Source organism: Xiphias gladius, chromosome 24 (assembly GCF_016859285.1).
Source record: "Xiphias gladius isolate SHS-SW01 ecotype Sanya breed wild chromosome 24, ASM1685928v1, whole genome shotgun sequence".
NCBI classification, from domain to species: Eukaryota; Metazoa; Chordata; class Actinopteri; order Istiophoriformes; family Xiphiidae; genus Xiphias; species Xiphias gladius.
In genome coordinates this window covers 5633636-5659885 of record NC_053423.1, presented here as the reverse complement: position 1 = coordinate 5659885, position 26250 = coordinate 5633636, and the positions used below count along the sequence as shown (strand labels likewise).

General features: G+C 39.1%; 1 protein-coding gene across 3 annotated transcripts in view; it reads left to right on the top strand.

Annotated features, from left to right (window-relative positions):
* khdrbs3 (KH domain containing, RNA binding, signal transduction associated 3) overlaps positions 1 to 25597 on the top strand; it is a 95185-nt gene extending 69588 nt beyond the window's left edge. For 2 of the 3 annotated variants that reach the window (XM_040121961.1, XM_040121963.1), the window contains exons 7-9: positions 9236 to 9318; positions 21093 to 21145; positions 24457 to 25597. In XM_040121961.1, coding sequence (XP_039977895.1) covers positions 9236 to 9318; positions 21093 to 21145; positions 24457 to 24548 — 228 coding nt within the window. In that variant the 3' untranslated portion in view covers positions 24549 to 25597. Of the gene's footprint in view, positions 1 to 9235; positions 9319 to 16721; positions 16768 to 16905; positions 16976 to 21092; positions 21146 to 24456 lie in introns of those variants that run through there. The other variant, XM_040121962.1, reaches the window with a different exon arrangement.
* The last annotated feature ends 653 nt before the right edge of the window (positions 25598 to 26250 follow it).

The following is a 26250-nucleotide window of genomic DNA, read 5'->3' as shown; positions in this document are numbered from 1 at the left end:
ACTCGAAGTATCAGTATCAAATTACTCTGAATCCAATTGTTACCAAACAAAATCACAGAAATGTTATTATCCCAGATCCATTCTTGGCATCCCCACCAGTCTTGAATGGTTACTATGATTGCAGCCAAATCTCATTTCATGTAATTCATTAGGCGCACTGAGATCTCTGTCTTACCTGCTGCTAATCCCATTGGAGAACAATTAAACATGATATAATTCTCAATCCAGAAACGAGAATGCATGACATCTTTTTGTGCAGTTTGAACATTGCCACTATGGAAACTGAGGGGGCTAATCAAAGAAGCAGAACTTCACTTTCATACTAAATCTAGAGCTTTATGTTCATGTAACTGGTACTTGTTTCTGTTTACACAGAAGCTCAATTCCTTTGGGTGTGAAGACCAAGAAATGTGCAATGTACGTGGGCTGGCATCATTTATATTAAATCCTTGAGATACGATAATCCGTTCTGAGCATTGTGGGTCCTTGCTGACTGTTGTGGTATTAAAAAAAACTTATCCCCCTCAGGCACTTCTCAGCATGTCCAGCCCTGTCGAGAGCCAAGCATTGTTAATTGAATTGTGTTCTCGAACACAATTGAACAGTGTTGCACTGTCCTTGTAGCTGTTTTAATCTAAATTGGGTGTAATGGTTAAGAAAATATTTCAGATACAGTGTTAAAGAAGCTGCATCCAACTGGTGTGGCAGACAAATCCAGTCATGAAACTAAGTTTGAAACCTGTTCACATTGGACAAAACCTATGACTTGTAATAATTGCAGTTAAAATTTAATTGTTTTATATCTCTTGCAAATGTTAACCATCTATAATTTCTTCAAGGCAATTTCTATCCCAGTAATTCCCTATTAATATTTTCTAACCACAACTGTAATTGTTTTTTGTTGGGCAAATGATCTTTATTAGCCATGCCAGCAGCATGACTCTAGGGATGGCAGTACCTGACGGTGTGTCACTCCCCTACTTTGGTCCAGACTGAAATATCTCAATAGTTATTGGATAGATTGGCTTGAAATTTGGTACAGATATTCATGGTGTCCAGAGGATCGGTTCTGATGAGTTTGGTGATCCCCTGACTTTTCATGTAGCACCACCAGCAGACTGGAAAGAGTCGGAGACCCCCTGACTCGTTCCAGTCTGCCACCAGCGAGCTGAACTTCGACTATTTTGTCCAATAGTTTGGTTTTTGAACAAACATCTGCAAAACTAATGACATTGCCATCAACCACAACTATGCTTTGTGTTTAGTGCTAATAAACAAAGGTCTTCAGTCCAGACTCACTAGTCAGTAATGGTTGCCCTCTGTGGAGTTTGCATTCTGCCAGTGCTGATATGGGTTTCCTCCTGGTGGTCCAGTTTCTTGCCACAGTCCAACAAATTTGCAGGATGTGTGAATCTAGATTATGTGCAGGTGTTAATGTGAGTGTAAACAGTTGTCTATGTGTTAGCTCTGTATCAGACTGATGACCTGTCCTGGGTGTACCCTGCGTCTAGTTCAAATAGAGCATTGAGAGGCTCCACCCCCCATGACTCCGCACAGTTGAAGCAAGTACAGTCAATTACAGTTAATTGCATCAGACATAGTGATATCGAATTTCATTTTCCAGTGCAGATGTGTTTTTGCAGGGTTAATTCATAAATGACATGAATTCCTCAGATAATACTTGGCAGATGGAAATAGACTTTATTTAAAACTTGGCCAAGATCAAAACCAAATGTGGTAAAATAACAGAAGGGAAAGCAAAGACATATGTCAAGCATAACACAGGGTAGTGATACTTCAACTTGATGCATGGGGCCAACTTTTTCGCATCCTTTGTCTGAAAGCTTGAGTAGTATTTATACCCCTCCAGCTGTAAAGCTTTAGCAAATTCTGAAATATGCTGGCAGGAAAAGCTGAATAAATGACACATAGCTACTTTGAGAAATTTCAGACCAAGACAGATGACCAAAGGTTGCAAGTATTGGATTATTTAATTTCTTTAGAGCAATATCATGGGGTGTTATTCTGCTTTTCCTGTGGAAAAGTTAGGAGCGTGAGTGTGGCACAGCTGTACGGAGGCAAGACATTTTTCTTTGAACAGATGGTATAGTAATTTAGTCATCTGGGAAGAACAAGGTTCTCTTCTTCTTTTGATTTGCTTAATTATCTTGCTTGATTTGTGACACCTTTTGGGTTTTAGCACAGGCCACGCAGCATGTGCAGTTCTCTACAAAGTTCATTATGTGAGGACAGCGTATTGTTGAACTCATTTGGATTTAGTACAGTGTGCGGGGAACAAATCCAGTGCCTGAAAAGCCTGCTGTGGGTGTCAGTGGCACCCTATCTGTTACAGTGGTATTGTAGAGCACTGTGCAGCGGCTGTGATACTGCTGTTGTAACATGCAGTGCCAGGCCCTCTGTTAGTCTTCAGTGGCCTCAGAGGCCAGTCCTTATCTTTTAACAACACGCCTCTCAGCCATCCACTGGCATACAAATGAAAGACTCACTTAGGGGCTGCTCTCTCTCTCCCCTCTCTTTCTCTGTCCCCCCACCCCCAACCTCTCACTGTCACACTAATCCTGTTTAGTGTTAGAAACACAGCACTTTTGGAGCGTTGTTGCCATGTTGTGCTCTCCAAGATATTCTGAGTAAATGGTATATCAATACAAACACATGAGATATTATTATAGCGTCACTCATGTGTCTGACACCCAAGAAAATAATCATTGTGCCAACATGATTTACAAACCAAGCGTGTTTCTCCTCTCAGCTTGCTCGTAACTCAATTATAGAGAAGCTGCTCTAATAAATGGCAATAACGTGCCATTGTTAAAGATTAATGTGGTCCTTAATACCAGGCAGTGTTGTCCAATATGAGTGGACAGCACCTAGATAGAGTCACCATCGAGACTAGAGGAGGACTCAGTAAACACTAATGGCACATGGCTTGTGCTGAAAACTAATCAGGGTATATAGTACCTGCTCTGCTAACACTGTATATGGCCTTCATCAGCAACAGTTACAGTGCTTTGTGTATTATAACACAGCACTGTGAATGAGCAGAAACAATGGGTTGGTGGTGGGGAAATTAAGGGTTTAAGCAAGATGACTTGGTTCAGAAATAGCTTCCAGTGTGTATAAGAGATACTAATCACATCTGTTCAGATATTCGGTAGGTCTTGGATGGTATATGCATGTTGTGCTTTTGCCTTGCTAGTTGCCTACTACAATGTAAATGCCAGTCAGTCTGTGTCACACACACTTTAGTGGAGATATTTCAACAACTGCTGAACATGAAAATTGTTAGAAATGTACCAAGGAATGATTCCTCTCTCTGATCAGGTGACCTCTTAATCTTTTGTCCAGCGCAACCAAAGTCAATTAAAGCCTATAACAGGCTTATATCATAGGAAAACATCCCCACACATTGACAAAAAAACTAGATGAGGCTTTTCAAATGCAAAAGAGAATCAATTTATTATATGTACAAAAGGTGACAAAATATGGAGGTTTCGGTTGTAGGACCATCACCAGTGCAACTTCCAGAGGTACAGATGTATTTCTAGAGAATTAATCAGACAAACATTAGTGGTCCATCAAAGATACAGATAAATACTCATTCATGGCTGCATATGTGTATGCATGTATAAGCATGTATTGTCTATGTATTTTCTGCACATTCGGTCTTGTGACCACACCCACACTCAGTTGTCAGTTTATTAGGTACACCTAGCTAAAACTAATGCCATCTAATACAACACTCCTGCAATAAATCCTCCCTACATGAAGGTTATAATGTTCAGTTTTTATTGAAACTGTTTTATAGAGGTGTTGATTCAGTTGTATGAAAATTTTGGAGGATGTAGTTTGTGGTGCTGTTTCTTGCATTATACAGAGAGGTGTTTCTGTTATTTAGCCTACCCTCGTGTTAGGAATGGGGTGGACAAAACAATAGAAACACCTGTCCTGACAGCACCACAAACTGCAGCCTCCAAAATTACCATAAACTTAAATCAACACCTATGTAAAAAAGTTTCAATACAAACTAAACATTATAACATTCAAATGTGGGATTTTTTACAAGTATGTTGTATTAGACTGCATTATTTTTAGCTAAGTGTACTTAATAAATTGACAACTGAGCGTAACTAGCTGATGCAAAACACCTTCTGCCTCTCACTGTGTGCTGATTGGTCTGATAGCCCCTCTAATACTTCAGATGATCTGATAGTTGTGCTGATGCTGGTCCTGTGGACAAAACATTCAATTTTTTTGTCACATTTTTTCACATGTTGGTCACATGAAATCTAATGAAAAGGAGTCCAGTGAAATCCGCAGTGGATGTTGACATTCTTCAGAGGATAAATCCTAATGTTTCCTCAAGCCTCATGTTCACGGCAGAATTCCCACTTTTTCACAAGAAATAGTTGATTGCCATAAATGCACTGAGCACATTCATGTTCGCCACAGGATGAACCCTTAGCATTTTGGTTACTCTTCAAGCATTCCTACAGAGCCACCCTCAGTAACATCTCAACTTTGCATGGAAAATGTCCTCTATCTACTTGGCAGATTGCCATGGAAATCATGCTCCAGAGGGGCTGAAGACTTTTGATTTAATGACCTTGTGGTCTTTCCTTTGGCAGCATCATCATCATGTTGTCCATTTCATCCAACTCTTTAGTACCATGGCATGTAATGGGCATAATTTCAGCCTCTAGGGTCCACTAGTAGTCCTTTTTGATTTGAGGGTGGTAGCGTTGAAAGTCAGACAGTGATGCCATATTTTCATTTCATAAAATCATGTAATGCTGAACATTAAATTTATCTCTAAGAACCAACTAGCAAACAAAGCCCTAATGTTATGTGGACAGCCTCTGTACATGATGCACAGACTGAACTGGCCAACTAAAATTTAAGTAAAGCCTGCTCGACTGCCGGCTCCTGTCCAGGCTACAGGTTGATGATGATGAGGAAAACTACATTTTAATTTGGATGTGCTGTGTTATAGAAACATCCCCAGCTGCCTTCATAGCAAGGGAATATAATAATGTATGTACAAAAAACCCATTTCCCATTATTATTTTTGACACATAAGGAAATGGCATTCAGTAAGCCAATTTAGAAACAAATCAAAGTGAACATTTGAAGGTGTAGGAAATACATTTCCTTGGTTTTAAGATCCCTGCTTGGTTTGAGTGGTGAATTGAAATTTGTACCACTGATCTGAAATAACATTGTACTGTATTAAACTACAAAAAAATATATGACTGGTACAGCCCACGCAGCTGATTATTTCTCATTAACCCCAACTTTTCAGTTTGCTACTGCCAGCATTTCATAAGTGCTACTCTTTGTCATTAACCACTGAAAACTCAGCCCTAAATCAGATGTCTGTTTTTCTGATTGCCTACTTAATGTTTTTCACATCAGATTTGATATGACTGCAGCCGAGAAGTGTAGTCCCTAGACTAACTGTTAATTTCTGACGTTCACAAGTTCACTTTCCACATATAGACCTGCTGGACTAGAAGCATCATGTCTGGGTGCTAATTGACTGTACTGATTTAGTTCAAGATAATGAAAAGCAGAGTGTTTATTTTTCATTGCAGTACACGATGCATACCTATGCATTTATATTTTTTTCTTTTTGACACCAGTTTTGTATGTATGCCATATATTAGAAGAAAGTTCCAAGAAATATTGTGTTATTATTTAATTTTCTGACTTAACCTGTTAGAGGTGTAAATTAACATTAACAAAATGCACTCTCCCTTTAATGATCTTATTTAATATCATGTGTGTAAACAGCAAAGCATAGCTATGGCCTTATTTTTAGGTGTAGAAAAAGTCTGTGGTCTGTATGTTGTAACCAGTGAAGACTGTTGACTTTGTTGACTTCATCCTGGTTTTGACTGTCTTTTTTTTTTTTTTTTACTCAAAGCAAGTATCTTTTGTGACAGCTGAGCCTGCTTTCACAACCTCGGCTACATGATGTTACTTTTTTGCCCTACATGTCATTCAATACTGATAACCATACTTGTTTATTCCAGCCTGCAATAAGTAGTGTATAGTAGAGACAACCTTTCATAGGTTGAAATTGAATGAGTTTGAGTTTTGAGAGAAAAAAGGGTATGTTTCTGACAAAACCAGCGATATCATTTCAATGTTGACATTTCTAGCAGCACACAAAGTAAATGCAGTAGTTGGCTATAAGCTGAAGTTTCAGGTTCAAAAACTTGAGTTGTGACTTTGAGAAAATAGAGTATGTTGCATTGTATTTTTGTTGTGCCAGTTGCTTTAGAGAAAAACAGATGTGATTTTTTGTATATTATTTGTAGTTGCTATTGTTTTTACCTTAGCTTGACGTTTGCAGTGTAATAAACTACTACTAAAACTATCTGAGAGCCACTGCAAGAATACAGTCATACTTTATTTCCAAATACCAAGATGTCTGGACAGCTGATGAGAAACTGGAGTTGCTTGACTTAGTCCACAAAGTACACCATCATCATTCTCTTTGGTCTGATGATAATCTGATACATATTCATGATCAGGCCTGGTTCTTGAGTCAGATCAGAATAAAACTGATGATTATCAATATCCATCAAGCAGATCCTTCATATTATTTGATGTCTGTATTTAGGAATGAATGCCAATAGGATTTGTTCAGTACTGCTTTCGCTTTCAGTACTAGTATCGGAAGATGTCTTCACGGATCCACTCAAGGTTGACCTGGGGCCTGAGTCAGGCCAGATCCAAATTCTACTCAGTCTAATTGTGTCGGATAGGGCCTTGTTTTACTGCTACTTCAATGGGTCTTGGGTCTGTGCGTCAATATGTCCAATACCCAAGTGGATCCAAATGGACCAGAGCCTACACGGTATCAGGTATGCTGTGAGGCGAGAGGGAGAATGAGAACTGTGAACGTCACAACTCTGAGCTTTGTTCTGATGAAGGGAACTGAGGCCAAGCTTATTTTTGGAAAATCGGTAGCCAAGAAGATTTATTTTATTAAGTGACAGTTGTTTTGGAATTTGAACATGGTCTTTTGTCTATCAATCGCCTTTCTATGACTTTACATTTGCTCTTAGGACATTTTTGTCATTGTATTGCCTCTTTTTCCAATGCGGCTGATTTAATTGATAGTGACTGTGAATATATGGCATATTGTCCCTATAGGTTTTTCCAGTGTTACCCACAGAATTCATCATTAGTGGATGGCTACACATTATGAAGAGGTTAATTTTACAGAAGGCAAACTGAAAGTGCAGAATGTTAATCAAGAACCAGTACATGGAAAAAAATAACTAACGCCTGTACAATGCAGTATGACGCAACATAAAATGACTTAAATTACAGACTAAAAATCACCATTACGTTGAATAAATCTCTAAAACAACAAAAATGGAGCATTATAAGCTTCACAATGGTAGTATTTATTATATACAATAGCTTTATTATGTTAAATTGTTAAGCAACATGAATTTTTCTTTCTTTTTTATTCCAGGACTGCAAACAGAACTACAAATGTTCCCAAAAAAATTTCAACTATTTTCCTTATGTATTGTTTTTGAGATTACATTCTTAAACCCATTCCCTTCAGAAATCATGTCCACAGTCCACTACACCCTATTTTGTCTCTTCTAAGTATTAACGACAAATTTTAAAATGTTTTTAATATTGTGATTGTTGTGACTGTGATTATCTTTGACAAGAACCATTCAAAAATAACAAGGGTAATTATTTTATCTTTTGTGCTTTAGCTGTGAGAAAAGGGTCATGGTTGGAAATTGAAAATCAAAGTCAGCAGTTTTATCTGCCTGTTGAAAAGTGATTTTAATTACATCTCATTTGACCAAATTGTGCTGCTTTTTGAGAACTGCTGCTCTCATTGTTTTTAAAGTGGGTTCAAGAGGTTTAATATTGTCAAAATACAGTTGTTAACTAAACTTAGTCCTTGTCTTAGCGTGGGGAATTGTTGACTTTGCAAAAACTCTTGTAGCTGGCGAACTATAAATGCCAGGATGGACTACCTCTAGACAAATAGAAGAGAACTGACAAAGACATCCACAAAGACCAACTGACCTCCCACTTAGACACAAACAACAAAGGAAATACAAACAAGTCTCGAATACCACACAATGGGAAGATGAAGGAGAGGTCTGAGCATATAAAAATAATTCCTAAAATGCACCTGCCAGTTTTTCCCTCCACAGTGTAAGAAAACAAATGTTTGAGCAACTGTTGCACCAAACCTAATATTTCACCAAGAAACAAGGAAGTCTTACTACATCCGGGTCTCTTTGTTGAGACTCATATGTAGTTCCTTCACACATACTTCGTTACTGGAGGATTAAAGATAAAAGAGTCAATTCAAATACTGTCATTTGGCAAATGCATGTTTCTAATCAGGATTTAGGGCCTTAATAATAATATGGATGTGATGAACATTTTCTTCTGCTGCTAAATCTTACAGACATTCATTTCAAGCATGCAAATCAGAGGCAGATGGAATTAGCCAGGAAGTGTGTGGGGGATGAGAGATGTGTCGCAAGGGGTCGATGCCTTTTGTGGAACATAAGTCCCATTTATCCCAAATTAGGACGGGTGCGGCACTGCTTTCCTTTGATGTTCTTCTTGGCGGGGGCCTGGGTGGAGGGTGGGGGGGTCAGATTGCTGGAGCACAGGCAGATGTTCAGGGCTCATCCTTCGAGGTGGTGACGAAATGAAGCCACAGCAAGAGTCTTTAAGTCCCACTGTCAGTAGGTTGACGCAGAGACAAGGGCAGGGCTGCAGTTGCCACTCTAATGCTGCTGCATATAGGCTGCTATACAAACAGCAGCAGATGAAGCAGTTTGACCTATATCTGTGCTAAGTTGAAGGCTTGAGTGCATTGCAATGTAGGTTAAAAAAAACGCTACCCTATAAGAATTTGATGGATAGTAATGGAATACTATGATTTGTTAATAATTCCAAATTAATCAGCTTCAGAAATTGTTGTAAACCACCATCGGAAAGGTATTTAGTTCACGATTTAACCGAACAACACATCACAAAGCAGCTGTTATTCTACATAATTCATCTCAACCTCTTCACTCCACATTTCCACATTTATTATGTAGCACAGGCTGTCATATCAATATCTCTTCAATGTCACAATGTTTACTGGCAGTTTTGCTCTGTCAGTTTTTTATCCCTCCTAACTGGTTGCATTTTGTCTTTTCTACTTCAGGAATATAATGATGGCTATGGAACAGCTTATGATGACCAAGGTTATGAATCATATGACAACAACTACAGTAATCAAGGACAAAAGTAAGTTCTGCACCAACAGTCACATAATCATTGAACAGCAGTGACCCAGTTCCATTGGCAACCCTACATGCCAATGCCATAGCATTGCCTCCACCATGTTTGACAGATGCTGTGGTTTGCTTTGGATCTTGAGCCGTTCCTTTCCTTCTCCATACTCTTCTCATCATTCTGGTACAAGTTAACCTTGGTTTCATCTGTCCAAAGAATCTTGTTCTAGAACTGGGCAGGCTTTTTTAGATGTTTTCTGGTAAAATCTAATCTGGCCTCTCTCACCAGTGGTTTGAATCTTGTGGTTAACCTTCTGTATTTACATAGATGAAGGCATCTCTTGATTGTAAACTTTGACAATGATAAGTCTACCTCCTTGAGGGTTTTCTTGACCTGGCTATGTCATGTCATGAAGCGCTTTTCTTCACCAAGGAAAGAATTCTGCGACCATCCACTTTAGTTGTGTTCCGTGGACTTCAGTTCAGTTCATTCCTTCTTTTAAGAATGTACCAAATTGTTGATTCGGCCACTCCTCAAGTTACGCATGCTTACGCACCTAACTGTATGTTAACAGTTGACGTGCCAGAAAGCAGCATCACATAACCGCTCTCTTCAAATTAAAGCTGTGCTAATCAGTATTTTTTATAGAAACAATGGATCAAATGACTATGTGTAATGTGAAAGGTAACAATCATGGTGACAAACCCAGAGAGAGTTATCACCTGACTCTGCAGCGTCCCTCAGCTCACTCACACTGCTCTCATCAACCTTTCAGCAACATTTCCAGCTGCAGACAGTTTTTTTCAGCAAAAAAGCTCTCATTACTGTATATAACCAGCACCAAACAATATAGAGTACAAACAATGTTAGTGGCTAGCCGTTGAACACAGTGGAACATTTAGAAGCTAAAGAGCTAGATATTTAGCTAGCTAATTAACAAACACCTCTCTGTAAAATACAATACACTTATACTGCAACACAGCCTCCACAGTGACAATACATTAGAATGAACACACTCTACAAAACACAACAAAATATTATAACCTTGAGTAAGTTATGATTTATTGCAGGGCTAATGTTATTAGTTTGAGAAAGGTGTACCTAATAAACTGTTGACTGAGTGAAGGGAATAAATAACTCAGAAATTCAAACTAGGTTATCAAGTTATCATGGTCTTTAGAGTTCATAACAGGCCATACAGATGACAGTGACAGTACTCCAAACAGTTTGAGTGAGTGCACTGAATTAAAGTGTAAATATGCACTGAGTTGTATTTATGCCTCTCAAAGTCTAAAGTACAAGTTTATGAAGAACACTTGAGGACCTAGTTTACTGCAGGCTGGCTATTTGGGCTTGAGTAAATATAAGGTTATATGAGGTAAAATGGAGATTCTTGATAGATGAGAACAGCTGGATTGTGGCACATGAGCTGTTAGAAGTCATTTGAACTCATTTTCTGCCCGGTTTGAAACTCTAAAGAACACTTCCTGTTAGTGAAGTATATTGTGAAAGTGTGAAATGTTTTGACTGACCTTTGAAATGTCGTTTAAGATTAACTCAAGAAGCAGAATTTAGAGGACGATGTCTTCTATGTCCAAACTCCACTTAGGAAAAAATACAGTCAGGCAGGTGTAGAAGATTTGAAAAGAATGGATGCACAAGAGGATCTTTAATTATTAGTCTAGTAGTTATTAAAAAGCCAATCACTGTATCTAATGCCTCAAATTAAACCACTCTTTGTGGAGTCAGTGACGTAATCAGATTTTCCTAAAAGGAATTAATTACAGCTCATTATGTTAAACTTATTAGCTTTGTTTTAATCACCCTTAAAAATATCTGGCCAAAGGTGCATTTCCCTCAATGTGTTTCTCATGTCAATGCAAAACACACAGTCTTAGTGGTATGTTGCTCCACTTAACAGAGGGTCCCTCACGGCTAAATGCAGAATATTGATTTTCTTATATCCAGGGAGCTATCACATTCTTCAAGCCACACAAGGTCAAAGGCTTTTGCTTTGGTTTGTTGGTGTCCCACAGTTTATCAGCATACAATGTGCTACTGTTATGTATGCCTTTGTGCGCCACTTCAAAGGAAGAATGATTGTTGCCACATTTAGTGTGTCAAAAATTGGACTGTATTGGTAGTAGCAGGAAAAAAGGAAAACAGACACAGAGAAGAAAAAAACATTATTCTGTCCCTTGGCTTTTGTGAGTAGGGTGGTCGATGTTTTCTTTTGTGGAGGTGTCAGGATGTATGTCACCTCAGCTTCATCCATCTTTTGTGCTATCTCTTCTTTTGGGCCAGATCACACACCCACACATGCACGCATTCCTCTTCCTCTAACACACTGAGGGATTTATCATGAAGTACTGTAGAGATGCTTGCTGGATGGATGCAGGTCTGCCTGAGGAATCTGCAGCTATTTGTTTTAAAAGCAAAGCGGGGGGAGGGGTTGGTGGCGGCACAGAAGAAAAATGGAGTCCATCATGTAAGGGCTGGAGGCTGGGTCGACTCAAAGAGATTTTCATGTCTGTTATCTGGTGGGAGACGAAGCAACTAATAGGGACCAGACAGCTAAGTCTGCGCCGCGAGAGACAGCTGATTCACTTACTTCTTCTTTTATTTTTTGTGATTGGTTGAAACGTTACTGTTAGCGCAGGCTAACATTATGCATGGATACAACTATACAAGCTTTACGCAGCACTTAAGAAATATGACTGGCCTGGGATTGATCGAATTTCGCCTGTTCGTCCATACACATAGGATATATTGTCAGACATGTTCTTTTTATTTGTTCTCTGTTTACTCCTGTCTACACGGTTTAAAATTTAAAATTAAAATAAGACACCCTATTGCTCACACAAAGCTAAGAAGTTTAAATCTTAAATGATGTGAAAAAAATAATTTACTTAAATACTTCTATGCCAGACCACAGGACCGTTTTAAATATTAATTCATGTGTCCTCAGTAATCCATTCATTACCTTTAATTATTGCATTTTAGCAACAGCAATTAATATTGCAACATAATACCGTGCCTCCATAGCTTCTTTGTCACAGTCACAATCGTATTTAGCTTCTTGATGGACAAAGGTGCAACCCAAGCCTGAGGAAAGTCGTAGCCGGCCCAGCTGCTCCAGGGCCTCGAGGAGCGTGTGCGTATCTATATGTGTGGTGGTGTGTGTGTTTTTGTGGACAAGACGTCTCCTAACAATGTTTCTCACAGCCTAAGGAGCTCCCACTCAACAATCTGAGCTCTGACTGCGTGGCAGGATTTCAGTTGCCAGAGGATAACAAGCAGAACAATTTAGAGTCTCTCTGTCATGGTATTACCCCGATGGCTTATGCTAGAAACAGGCCAAACTGTCTGTAATGCTGCATGAGTGGATTTACTGATACCTTAATTAACTTGAAATTTATTTCCATCATACATGCAATTCATTTAGCTGCCGGTGATGATCACGGTTTGGCTTGTCAGTCAAATAATTAAGTAAATGAGATAAACATTATCTTACTATAATTGTCATTTCTACTTATATCCCCTGTTTTGAGTAGAAATTTATTCTACACTCACTCAAAACTGGGGGTTTATTCCACTTTTAACGTAAAAAATCAGAACTGATTCACTGCTTCTGTCAACATTCACCAGACAAAAAACAATATATTAGTGCTAAATGAATTAGTTGCCATCAGAGTGTTATGATAATTGGCTTTGGCAATTGTATAAATCATTTATGAAGCAAAACTGTAAAAATTCACTGATTACAACATTTATTTAATTGAAAATGGAGTGTATTTGGGTTGGATCACCTTGTAATCATGGAATGTTTCACTATTTTCTGAAATTGTCTGAACAAGATTTCAGATAAATCGATCATGAAAATAATTGTTAATTACAGTCCTACTGTACATGCGTGACAAGCAAGCAGTTGTGTGTGATTGAGCCCGTGACATTAGCGATTAAAGGTACCATGTGCAGTTTTTTGGTAAACAATAGTTACAAAAAGCACTACACCATAGCACTACTAGTGATAGAGAAATCCAAAGGGTTCATTTAAATTGTGACTAAGATGGAAGAAGTATGAGCACTTTGTTTCCACCTATACCCTCACAAAGATTATACTCCATTAAAAGACATAGTCCTGCATTTTAATTTTAAGTTTTCATTTTAATATTCTTAGCCAAAAAAATGTACTTCAGTATCAAAAAGCAAAAGTAAATATTAGGACAAATCATTTATTTCACCCTGTTTTGCATTTTCCTAACTGTCTTTGTTTGCAGCAACACTAAAACCTACACTTTGAGTTATGTATTTGGGATCACAGAACTCGTAAAGTGCATCACATTTAATGAGTTGATCATATGAGTTGCACTTTGTGCCATTAACAAAGTAACTACAGATGATTCATACATGAGTACAAGAATAACAACTATGATATAGTTGTATGAATTGCAGTTGAGTAATAGAAAAAATTTTTCAAACCCGTAGTAAGTACGCAAGAAAAGTACCCACACTTAATGCTACTATCTGTAGAATTTTAAAATTCATGACAAATAGATTGCACCAATTGTTAAGACTTAAATTACTGAATAATTTTTAAAAATGCTTATTATTAAATAAAATTATACACATCGTGTCTTTAACATTGTATGTAATTGCAGTACTCAAGTTTATATACTCAGTTACCTTTCTCTGTGTGTCACTGCCCAACAGTGAAAATGATAAAATCTTAATGTTCTGCTGTTTAAACTGATACAAAATGTTATGCTGCACACTATTTTCCACAAAGGCAAAAAACAGTACCCACTGACAAATGAGACAAGACATCCTGTGTAACTATAGTGCACACATTCTGTCACACAGAACAGCTAGAACTGAGTAATTTGGACATAATTAAATTTGAAAGGCAAATAAGGCTCTCACAACCTTAAGACATGAGACAAAAACTAAAAAGCAGTTTTTAGATGCCCTGACGATATTTCACGACATTAAATCTTTCAAAAGAGAGCTGACGCCTGGGGGAACCTCGTGGAATGCTACTTCAGCATGACAGCCGTGGCAGTCGGTCCGCCACCCCCCAGATCACAGCCTCCGCTTAACGTGTTTATACAACACAGAGCACTGAGCTGTCATCTTTTTTGGAGAGGCAGGAGAGGGCCTCATCTCAGGAGAGTTACCGGAAGCTACAGTGGTTAGGTACCATTCAAGTGCTAAGGTCAAGGAGGCTGGAGGAGGCTGCTTGTGTGGAGAGCGTCTTTAATTTTATTAGCAGTGAGAAGGTGACGTCTCTGTAGGGAAATGAGAAGGATGACAGCTGTGGCACAGCCCCGGCTGGACACTTGGTGAGGTCACGGCGAGGTTGTCTCTTGCAGCTCGGGTGCGATCAAAGCATTATTTCATATTTGACACCTCAGAGACTGCCAGCTGCTGACACCTCGCACCTTCCCTTGCACCTTGCTTTGGTACAGCACATCGTAGACTGGATCCCAGAGGCCCGCGGATACAAGGATAGCTGTGTGACAGTGTTTTAAAGGGCAGACGCATCCCTGAGGAACAACTGTAGTACAGGAGATGGGCACAGAGGAGAACAGAGGAGGAGAACGGCTGGATTTCTAAGTTTCATGGGCCAGCACTTTGAATCGTTTGCCTGAAAGAGCCCCAAAACTACTCAAACAAGCCTCAACACCAGCACACACACAAACTTCCAGTCTGACTATTTTTCAGTGAATCACTTAGGGGCTAGTTATTCATTTTTTTACACTGCCAAATACAACAAAGAGGCTATATTATATCTGCAGGGGTTGATGTGTGAATATTTCATGGGGCCGTCCTCAGAAACACCTCTTTATCAAAAACTGAAAAGCAAAATATCAAACCATGTCAACTTCCTTAACAGTTTTGCCAATGTCGAATTTTTCTGTATGCACAAGAACACTCATTATGCAACACATAGGCAGGGCCTGAGGTGGCTAACATTAGCTAATGCTAAGACATATTCACAAGTATGCTTGTAGCTGTCTGCTAATTGTTGTAACATAACAGAACAGCACAAAAGAGCTACCAGCATCCAGCTTACAGCTATAAAATGTGGTCATTATAGCGGTGAAACATGGGATCCTCTATCAACGGACCGTAGGGGCCTGTGAATACAGTAGGGACAGGAAATTTATGATCTATCAATACTGTTACATATACATATCTATGGTGTTGCCAGTGGTAAGCAGTGTTGTGGTCATTAAGGCAGCCCAACCGTTTAGTAGTCAGAAATGGAGAAGCCAGTGCTATTGCCACTAAGGTGAAAGCTGGTGACAGTTAAGGGGGACAATAGGTGTACTAGCCCTGCATTAGAAAGACTGTATATTTTTTTAACAAAACCTGCTAGAAAAACCACATAAAAGCCGGATGTGAGCGATGCGTAAGCATTACTGAAGTGTTCAATCTGTTCAGTCCACATCGACTCTGACCTCTGTTCGCCTCTGTCATCAGAAACACCCGTCTGTCTGTCTGTCTGTCTGTCTGTCAGCAGCAGAGGGGTTTAGAGCTCAGCAACAGACAGCCAAACTGTCTGACAGCTGACTGATAACTTAAATTTACTGTTAAAAGTAGTTTTCAAGTAGGCAACATGAGGATTATACAGGAGGAATAACAGCATTGTTTTTAATTATTGATTCAGTGATTTTATTTCCCTGCCCACAGTAGCATGCAGGGCGACTCTACAGTGAAACCAGAAAGCTCATAGTGACACTGGGAGCCTTAATCAGGGGATCACCAAAGTCAGCACGATTCATCTTCTGGGAACCACTAATGTCTGTAAAACATTTCTTGGCGATCCATATATTTTGCAATGTTTCCAGAACCCTTGGCACCAGTTTGACCCTACTAGAGTTAGGTGAAATAGCTGTCTTACTGGTTGTTTAGCCTAGTAAAGACTAGTCTTAATGTTTTGTCACCTTTTCTTCTGTTGTATCACAAGTGGACCATGTGGTGACGGTGCCAGAGCAAAGCATAGTAAAAACTGTATATTCCAAGCATATAATAAAAAATAATTAAAAAAAGATTCACGGTGGGGTGTGAAATGGTAGAATGATTTTGTTTGTATTCTGCAGTGTTTTATAAATTACAATTACAGACTAGTGACTTGTTCTGTCCTCTCACACAGGCCCATAGAGTACATGCTGACGATTGTGGCCACAGCTGTAGTCTTTGCGGTGTATTCAATTGCGGATTGTAGATGTAGGTGATGCAAAGTATTTGATCAGTTCGCCTTTGTCAGCGCTATTACTTTGAGGTCTGCTTGTTGTGGTAGTGCCCCAAGGCAGACATCATCCATTTAGTACAATGCAATGTATTTTTTTCATAGTACAGTTTGGCTTTGTTTGCTGTCTGCTTCTGAAAGACCTGCGGTTGCTTCACAGATGCTGGGTACCTAGATGCTGTTTTCAAGGTAGACAGCTCATCACGGTGAGTGATGGGTGCTGTGGCAGGACTTACACCATCTGAGGGGATGGAGGGTGGGATTCACACTACTCTCTCTGTCTTGAAGGCAAAGAGTAGCATATTGTAAATTGAATGCCTTTTTAATAAGACAGTATTTCACAGATTCCAGATAGTCACAATGTAACAACCCTTTCCAGATGAAGAAGAAGAATACTGTGGACTGAAGAGGCGGTATTTTCCCTGAACTATGATTTTATGTACTTTCCAAAAAGCATGAAAGGAGCATAAATGGTGTGATCAAAACCAGAAAGAAGACTCATTTATAAAGTCAAATCTTTGCCCTAGGCCATTTTGTCCCTCTTTGTGACTCTTCAGCAGGGGGTCAGCGGTGGAGATAGCTTTGCAATCAGCCACCACATTGAGCAATCACCAGTGTATCCATAAGGAGAGTTTCCATTTGAAATTATGTGAGCTTCATTCCATATTAAATGGTAAAAAAAAAAAAAAAGGCAGTGGTGATTTTTTTCCAATCCATTTTCATTGTATTGTTGTCTGTGGAAATCACCACGGAGCCAGTATAATCAGAGCATTCAGTGTGGGGCGTTTTTCATCAGCATTTTACTTTTTCAACCTTGTGCCAAGAATGAATGACAAACATGATTACACAAGAGGCATCAAGGAAGTATTTTTGCTTAAGGATTTGCAGTCATGATCAGTTTAAGTGTGCAATATGCAAGAAATAGACTAACAGAAGAAAAGCAGCCTCTCTCCACATCAGACCGCCGCTGTATTATCTCTGCAGCTCTTCGTAATGTCCTACTAGATTTCTTCAAATTTATCACAGAGGACTAGAAGAGTAATGGCGATGTAAGAAAACAAAGTCCACTAGGGACATGTACTACATCATTCAGATTTAACACCGCCATCTGTTTCGTGATGCCCAGGAACAGCAACATCAGTGCTTAAGACAAAGCATTTACTGAGATGACAGATGTGTTAGAGAGGCAGGGTCTTTACCTGTGGAAAAGTAGGCCTGGAATCAGATGCCTGATGAAAGAGACACACTTATCTAATAAGTGTTGTGCTTTCCTCTCATGGTCCCTGCTAACGCTTTAGATAGATTTTTTTTTGTTTGTTTTTTTTTTTTTTCCCTCTTCTTCATCTGGGCCACTGAAGTTGAGGGAGACACAAAGCACCGGACACCTTCTGCTGATGAATGTCAAATCAAAAGCTGACCTATTTAGACAGTCAAAGCACTTTCACGCTTATGACAGGGCGACATCTCGAGTGAGATCTAGACACCCAGGGAACCTAATCTCATGCTTATGTTCATGCGTTCAGCTGTACACTTCTCAAGGCTCACCAGTCTCTGTAACAGAGAAGAGAAAGTAACTATGGAGAGAAGTTGTGTACCAATATTGACAAAATGTCACCTCAGAAATTAGAGGCCTCTAACAGCTTTTGTCGCACTGTTCTCCTTTGTGCAAGCAGGTCTGCACTGGAAGCTTTCGGCACAGCAGCACTCTTATTGGGCCTTTCTGCCTCCAGCAACACAGACACTTAAAGGGTTAAGTGAGTAAAGGTATTTTTTACAGAAACCCGGCTCCCAGTCTTTTGCGAAATAAACATAGTGAAAATAAATTATGGGAAAAATGCTGACAGCCCACAGCACGTAAGCCAGCCTCTGGGAAGGTGTTTGCAGAGCTGTGTAGTATTCTGGTTTGTGTTATCGTGGTATTTTTTATTGTTGAATATGACACAGAGCTGTATAGGAGAGCCCAAAATAACAGTATTTCACATACTTCACAACATGTCTACAAGTACCTATGAATTGCGGCAAATTGATTTTCTGACGTTCATGAAAATTGATGTTTATTTCAAAGACGTCCTCTCCGGAATACAACCCTGCATTTTAGCATAGTGGGAAATCTAATTATTTTGTATCCTGTCAGGTCTCGTCTCAGGGTACACAACACAACAAGCCAAAACATGCCTTCAGTTGTCACATGTCTCTCTGTCTCCCTCTCTTCTCCTTCTCTCTGTCTGTCGGCCAGTGAGTTGTGTCAAGGATAGTCCAGTGACTTGACATCCGTTGCAGATGCATGGTGGCACCTCAGCGACGAGGGCTGACTGGAAACCTTGCACTCAGAGCAACAGCAGCTGGCCTAGCTTCTTGGAGGGAAGACTACATTAGCACAGGGGAGAGCCTTGTTTGCTCCTGCTGGCTTGGCATTGTTTGTAGTTGAATTATGGACTGTGTAAAATTTATGCTAAGCCTGACTTAAGGCACAAGCCTCTTTAGGGAGCTGTCTCATGTCTCATTTAGCCGCTGTAGTGCTCTTAAAATGATTCCTCCCACTGTCCTCAATTGGTCATGTTGTCTTGTTCATCCTTACCAAGAAAATGTTGCAGAAAACAATAAAACAGCCAATCAGTTTGTCATGTTCTTGCTGTCGAGCAGCATTATCAGCGGTGGGGAGGCTACCAAAGTGAGGATCAGTTTACCCAAATTACAAGAAAGCATATTTTTTTCACTTACTTAGCTAAAGTCTAGCCACGCAAAAGATTTTACAGTTGTGTTGCCAAGGTTTTGAAATTTGTGTCTTTGAGATTTTTGCTTCTAATCCAATACAATGGAGGTGAATACAGTTTTGTGTGAGAAAAAAAGGTCCCCTTTGCTCTGAATAATCCACAAAACGCATTGTAAACTGGAACTACTGTCTACTAAAGAAAAGGTGACTCGGAAAACTGTTCACAGCTGTGTTACAGTTAACAATTTTTTATTGTAGGTAATTAATGCTGTGTTTAATGCTAAATGAAATTCCATCCTCATCTATTATATTGGCGTTGAGTTACCTTACCTCTACATACAACAAGACATGAAAAAAAAAAAGATTTTTGTAATTTGGATGAAGACTGAGCCTTTAAGTTAAACAAAGGGACTTTTTTGTCCTGATTTTGATAGCATGAATAAAATTAAAGTCAAATAAAGCAAGTTACGCAGTATGCTAGCTAAGACAGCAAACTAGCAAGACAGCAGTTATGCTAACATAAAGCAACTGACCAGTTTAGCGTTATCATTTAGCTAAATTTTAGCACTTTAGCACAAAGGTGATTTTCTACAAAATGCATACAAAAATTTTAATTGAATATGTGTTGTATAATCACAAAATCATTTAATCAGATAGCATACTGTATCCTCATACAAACATACTTGTATGGTGACACTATGAAAAACTAATGGAGGAAACACAGAGAGGTACATCTTCACTGTGACAGGGAATTTATTGGAATGTATGAAGAGGAAAGATTAATGAAAAATATGAATCTGTGAAGATTAAAAATTGATTAAACTTTTTAACAATGGTCCAGCTTCTTTTCGTGAGGTAGATACTGCCCAGAGAAAAACAGACTTAATAGCAGACTGAATTTGTAGAAATTGATTTCCTGGACGCTGCAAACTGGTGTAATGTGATAAATGAGAAGGAATGTCTCAATCCCAACTCTTGGACTTCAGTTTGGCTTTTGAAGATCACACAAAAAGGTAACCCATTACAGTAACAGGAATAAAATGTAATTCGTTACTTCCACTATGGTCTGTCATTACTGTCACCCCTTTGCCCTCAGCAGTCGGGCGGTGTTGATGTGGTGCGTTGGGGTTTGGAATGGTGCCTTCAGCTCTCTAATCCGGAGAGCAGAGAGGTGCTGCTGTCGCTGACAGACTGACTGACAGGCAGGCGGAGAGGACCCAGCTGTGATGGCTGGTGTCGGCTCGGTGGCAGCCTTATGATGAATTGCCTCTCTTGAATGATAGCGCTGTTACTGAATGATACTGACGCAGGATTGTTCTGTCAGCATCTCACCGGAGACTGCAAATAAAGAAATAAATAAATAAGCAAGAAATGAACCTGTATGCAACTCGCTTCCCCATCTTTTTATTTTTCATTAAAGTTGCCATCTCTCATAGATCTCCAAATGCGGTGATATGGAACTGGAAGTTTGTGCAGAAATTCGAAGGAGGAAATTGCTTTGTGGAACCACAAATGTAGCTGAACTTTTGAGGGATGGAAAGCTGCCTCTTGTTTGTTTTGTACTTTTATATCCAACAGAGTATATCCGAAATAAAACACCTCCTGTGTGTTTTTCTTTATTACCACTGCATAAATTACCGTATATGTGATATGTGATCGCATTGTGATAAATATGACTTTGGTGTTTTACAATCATACAGAAAATAAGTTAAATTCCATTTATTTGCTGAAAACTGCAGTTTGTTTGATGCAGAATGTATTATTTTTCTCTTATTTTATGTTTATTCTCATATTCACCTTACTGCTCTCTGTTTACAGCTCAGATGACTACTATGAATACGGCCACAGTGGGGAATCATATGATTCATATGGTGAGTTGCAAACCTCTCTTCCTCCAATACATCTTTTGTCAATTGTGAGAACAATGTCAATTTCTAGTTCCTGACTCTGTACTGCTGGCTTAATCTCAGTTGCCATAGCACCTGGGTATTTGTGTGATGTTTTAGACACATTCAAAGTAGGTCCATAATAAGTATAAGTGATTTATTCACAAATCAGCTTTTACTCCTTCAGTTCATCTGGCTAATTAGGTGGAAACGATGCCACTCGAAATCAAGAACAATTAATAAACGAGTAATCTTTTTGGTGGCATTTCAGTGTTAACAAAACAGGAAATTAACCCAAATAATGAAAATGTTGTAAGTATTAAAAATAAGATAAAACAGAAAAGCTTCCTTGTTAAAGGGGCAATATCTAATTATTTTAGTTTAAAACATTCGAAAATTACCTGAGATTATCAACAGAATGTGAAGAAATAACAGTTTTGACGTTATGTCAAAGACGTCTATGTATTGTGTTGCAGAGATATCTACTGAAGCCCATCACGTCCCATAATACCACTTTGTACCTCACGAGTCTGCCGTCAGTCCAACCTGAGAGGATGAAGAAGTAGTAACAGCTAGTAGGCTATAAGCCTTTGTTGCAGCAATCCTCACTGCGACATTCCTCCATTCCTGCGTCTTTCCTCAAGCTCAGCTACAGCTACTGCTGTAGGTGCTCCCCTCTACCAAACGTTCCTCGACTTCTCATGGCTCGTCCTCTATTCCTGCCACCACTAAATCTTCCCTGTCTCTCTGACGCGGCAGAAACCGTGAAACCGAGTGGGAAACCGTCCTTATCAGTCCAACACTAACCGAAGAAAACTGCCTACAACTGCCTAAGAATTACATATGCAGATTGCAAGTTAAACCTGTGTGGAAAACACTATTCCCCAATCCATGCAGGTTTGGCAACATATCGTCAACTGCCCTATGCTGAATTTAGATTTTTTTTCGAGCTAACGTTAACACAACGTGAGGTTGAGGGTTTAAACTTGGTTGTGATTGGCCAGTGAGCCCAGTCTCGGAGCACGCATGCAGCATGCTGTCATGCGCACCCCAAGTGGCAGGTACACACAGAGAGAACTGGTAAAAACCTTAAAGTTTTTTTCACGGTCCACCAGCCCACTGGATTCGTCTCAGTATGCCCGATGGCCAGTCCGACTGTGGCACAGGAGGAGGGGAGGGGGGAGGAGGGACAAAAGAGTGCATTTCCTTGTTTCTTACGATAGGGGTGGACACCCCAACTTTCGAGTAAAATGCTGCTCCCTATTTGTTCGGATTGTAAATTCGACAGTTGGCCAATTCTTACAAATTGCCTGTTTAAAGTCACTTTAAAATAACTGGTTTCCAGTGTGGAGACTGTTTATCATGTCTGAAAAGAGGTGTGAGTAGCTCCAGTTGTCACAAAGCTCAGACAAAGGTAATAGCACTGAGATAATGTTCAACAATACTGTGTCAGCTTACTGTCAGATACTGTAAATAGTGGGCCAAGGTCATATCTGCTGCAGCACTCGAATTACAGCAGAGCTTATATACAGTACAGTACATTAGACCATGCTACTGACCATGCTACTAATAATGTATGTGTAGCTTTTGCATGAACTGAATAATACACGGTTAACTTCTTGGACTGCATTCTTGATTATAACCTAGGTGGTGCTTCAGTGTGTTTAAAAGTACTGGGCAGAGTAAAGGCCAAAACTAGATATCTAGCCAGGAAGGCATACTTACAGAACTCATACATAAACGACCAGGTGTTATTGTCCAGTGTCATTTTGACTATAGTATCAGTTCTTGGTATGGGACCCTTATATAAAAAACTGAAACAGAAACTTCCAGTGGCACAAAGCAAACTGGTGAGAGTCATCCTGGGCCTGAGCCAAGGAGCCATGTTGTCAGGTGTCAGTTCTTACAGCTTAACTGGCTCCCAGTTGGCGACGGAGCTCGTCAGATTCACCGTTCTATCCCTGACAAAATCTGATGTGTTGTATTTTAAAATATAATGGACTTTTGTCAAGAAACCTAAAGCCGAATGATATGATACATGATAAAGTCTTTGTAGCAGATATTCAGACTCTGGTTCTGTTGTGTACCATTTAATTCTCTGAAACAAACTATACTTTGGCAATGTTGTTGCAAATATAAGAATACAGTGTCAAAACTGAGATGTCCTGATTTGTGCCTTGCTCCTGCTGGGCTCAGCTAAGACCTTAAGGTTTTGATTCAGCTCTCAGACAAGATTTCTTAAATTTATTATGCGTTATATGTAAATCTTTTTAAATATTTTTAGTTAGCGACTGACAGAAAACGAACAACATAATTAGTTACATTTTCTTTTCCCTCTGTGTGTTATAGAGACATACAGCATGTTTTTAATTTTTAATGACTGCTGGGATTTTGTTCTGAGAAGTTTTTTCCTTTTAAAATGCACATAGTACTTATTTAGTACTTATTTGAAACAACTCTCCCCTGCATCATTAAACTTACTGAAGACCTTTGTGTATTTGTTTCATGCTTTAGAAATTTGAATGTATTTTTGAAAGTAAGTCACAGCTAAACTTTACCAACTTCTCTTGTCCACACAAGTGGCAGCTCATTAGGGTGGTGTGTGCCTGCACATAAAATGAAAACTGTTGCCGCATGGGTCACACAGAAAGAAGGCAACAGTTCAAACAAAACAGATAAACAGCATTGATGTGCATCCTTGTTCTCGAAACACAAGGTTACCTTGGTCTATTTCTTCAAAGTGACTGTCAGTGAAAGGGTGACAGGTTTAATTAAGGGGGATTGGCTGCGTGCTGCCAACAGAGAGCCTGCACACAGAAAAAAAGACAACCCTTTGTGAGCCTCAGCTCTAGGGAAGTCTCAGCGCTGGCTGATGATCAGACAAAGGGTGCCATCGATACTGGCACTTTCACATTGACAGTACCAGGGGGTGAACAAGGGCTGATTTGGTCTAATGGTAATTGTGACCTTTTTGCTGGGAGCCACTAAACGGGTCCTTTTTAAGTAGCTATTTGATCCTCTCATTCAATTATCTGGGATGCATCTTTCCAGGTGAAAGTCAAGTTTCTTGGTATGAGTCAGTGTTTGTATTCACAGCTTGCAACGGTGCTTTTGTTATTATGAGCCACATCGATGCCAGACATTCAAAGCGCTTTATGTTGTTTTCATCGAAGCAAGCATATTTATGTTTGCATAGAGCCTGAAAGACTTAACAGGGGTTGTTATGAATAAATGATTTAAGTATAACATCTCTTTAATCACTCTCCATCTGTTTCTTTTCTTTTCTTCTCAATCAGGTCAGGAAGAGTGGGCAAACAATCACGGCAAGGCACCGTCAGCACGAACAACCAAGGGAGTGTACAGAGAGCAGCCATACTCCAGATATTGAACTGTTTATACAACCCGCACCTGAGTCCTCATGGCTGTTTAAACCCAAGTAATGGATTTTTTATGGACGCTCCCACGTTTTTAGAAGTGAAAACTATACCACAAAAATAAAACAAATGAAACATTAGTAGCAAGACACTGAATTAGTAAAAACTGGTTTTCAAAAGTCCCTCCGTTTAAAAAAAAAAAAAAAAAAACATTCCCCCACTGAGTAAAATGTGTAGAGCAATTAAGGTAATCTATCCTTTCCCCTTGGAGAAATCATCTGGACGGTGAGATTAAGATTAGTACATTAAGTTTCTCTCTCAACTATGTGATTGTGAAGAATTACATTTTATCAAGCTATTTTACTTGGTAATGATTAGTAAATCACTATAAGCTGTTTGATACAATGTTTCTACACAGCTGCCAGCGCAACTTAATTTATCACTCTCTATTCTTTAAACCTTGAACTGCGTGGTTGATCACTTTAAAATGTAGTAGCTTAGTTCTAGGAAAGTGCAGTACTGTAGATATTTTTCTGAGGGGTAATTGGTGAAATTGTGTCCCTTGTAAATTGAATATTTACAAACTGAAAAAGAGAAGAAGTCATACTGTATACATATTGTATTGCTGTTTCCTCCTTTTTGTAAAATACTAGTTCTTTAGTGTTAAAGGGCTTATAAAAGCATGGTGTGCAACTGTGAATATTGTCAGCTGTTTTATTCTGAAAAGCTTATGTAGCTGTGTTCATGATTATGCCCCAGAACATCCACTTTAATATATCCATAAATAGCTGCTCATACATTATGTACACCGATCAACCAGAGCTGTAAAACAGTCCGGGAGCTTTTTAATTTTTGTGATTTTTTTAGATGCTCTAAATAAGTAATTCTGATGTCATTTTTTGATTTAAACCAAGATGTTTTTCTGACTTTGTAGGCATAACAATCAATTTTAAGATACTAAATCACATGCTGGTGAATTGGTACTCATTTCCATCTAGAGATTTGTTCAGCTATATTGATTTTGAGCTTATGTAAGCCCTTTAATATTTTCCTCTTTGTTGATGCTGAATAAACATTTTGAAAGAAAACACTTGTGTTTGAGAGAATAATTATGGACTCATAAAAAAGACTTATAATTTAAACTAACAAACCCAAATGAAAAAGCTAGATATATTTGGAGTATTTAGTGAACAAACAGAAGCCTGTAAAGGAATTCAAGAACAATGGATATCATTTTAACTAAGTGAAAAACAAAATACAACATCATATGTTCTAGCATAAAATCCAATGTGGTAGCAGTATGGCATTACGAAAAATACTTAGAACAAGTGGAAACAGCAAATGGCTGTTTGTGACCTTGTAGATGACCTTGGTAATCTGATAAGAATGGTTTCCTATTTGTATTTGAACGCCATGTGATGCATTTTGTAGGAAAATTTTCCGACTGAGATTTAGAGGATTTTAGCGATAGAGACATCGCCACTCTTGAAACTCTATCCACTCTGTTTGTTTATATAATTCAATGTGTAGCGAACGCTAATCACGTCAAGCATCATCAGTAAACACACATTAACTTTCTGAGTGTTTACCCTGACAGAAATGGCTCGTAGCACCGCATGAAAGCCTCCTTGACCTCGTCTAGGCCTTGTTCAGTTCAATACGGGGGGGATTTGCTCTCTCTTCTTGTTTTGCTCTTTCTGTTTTCCTCCGGTCATG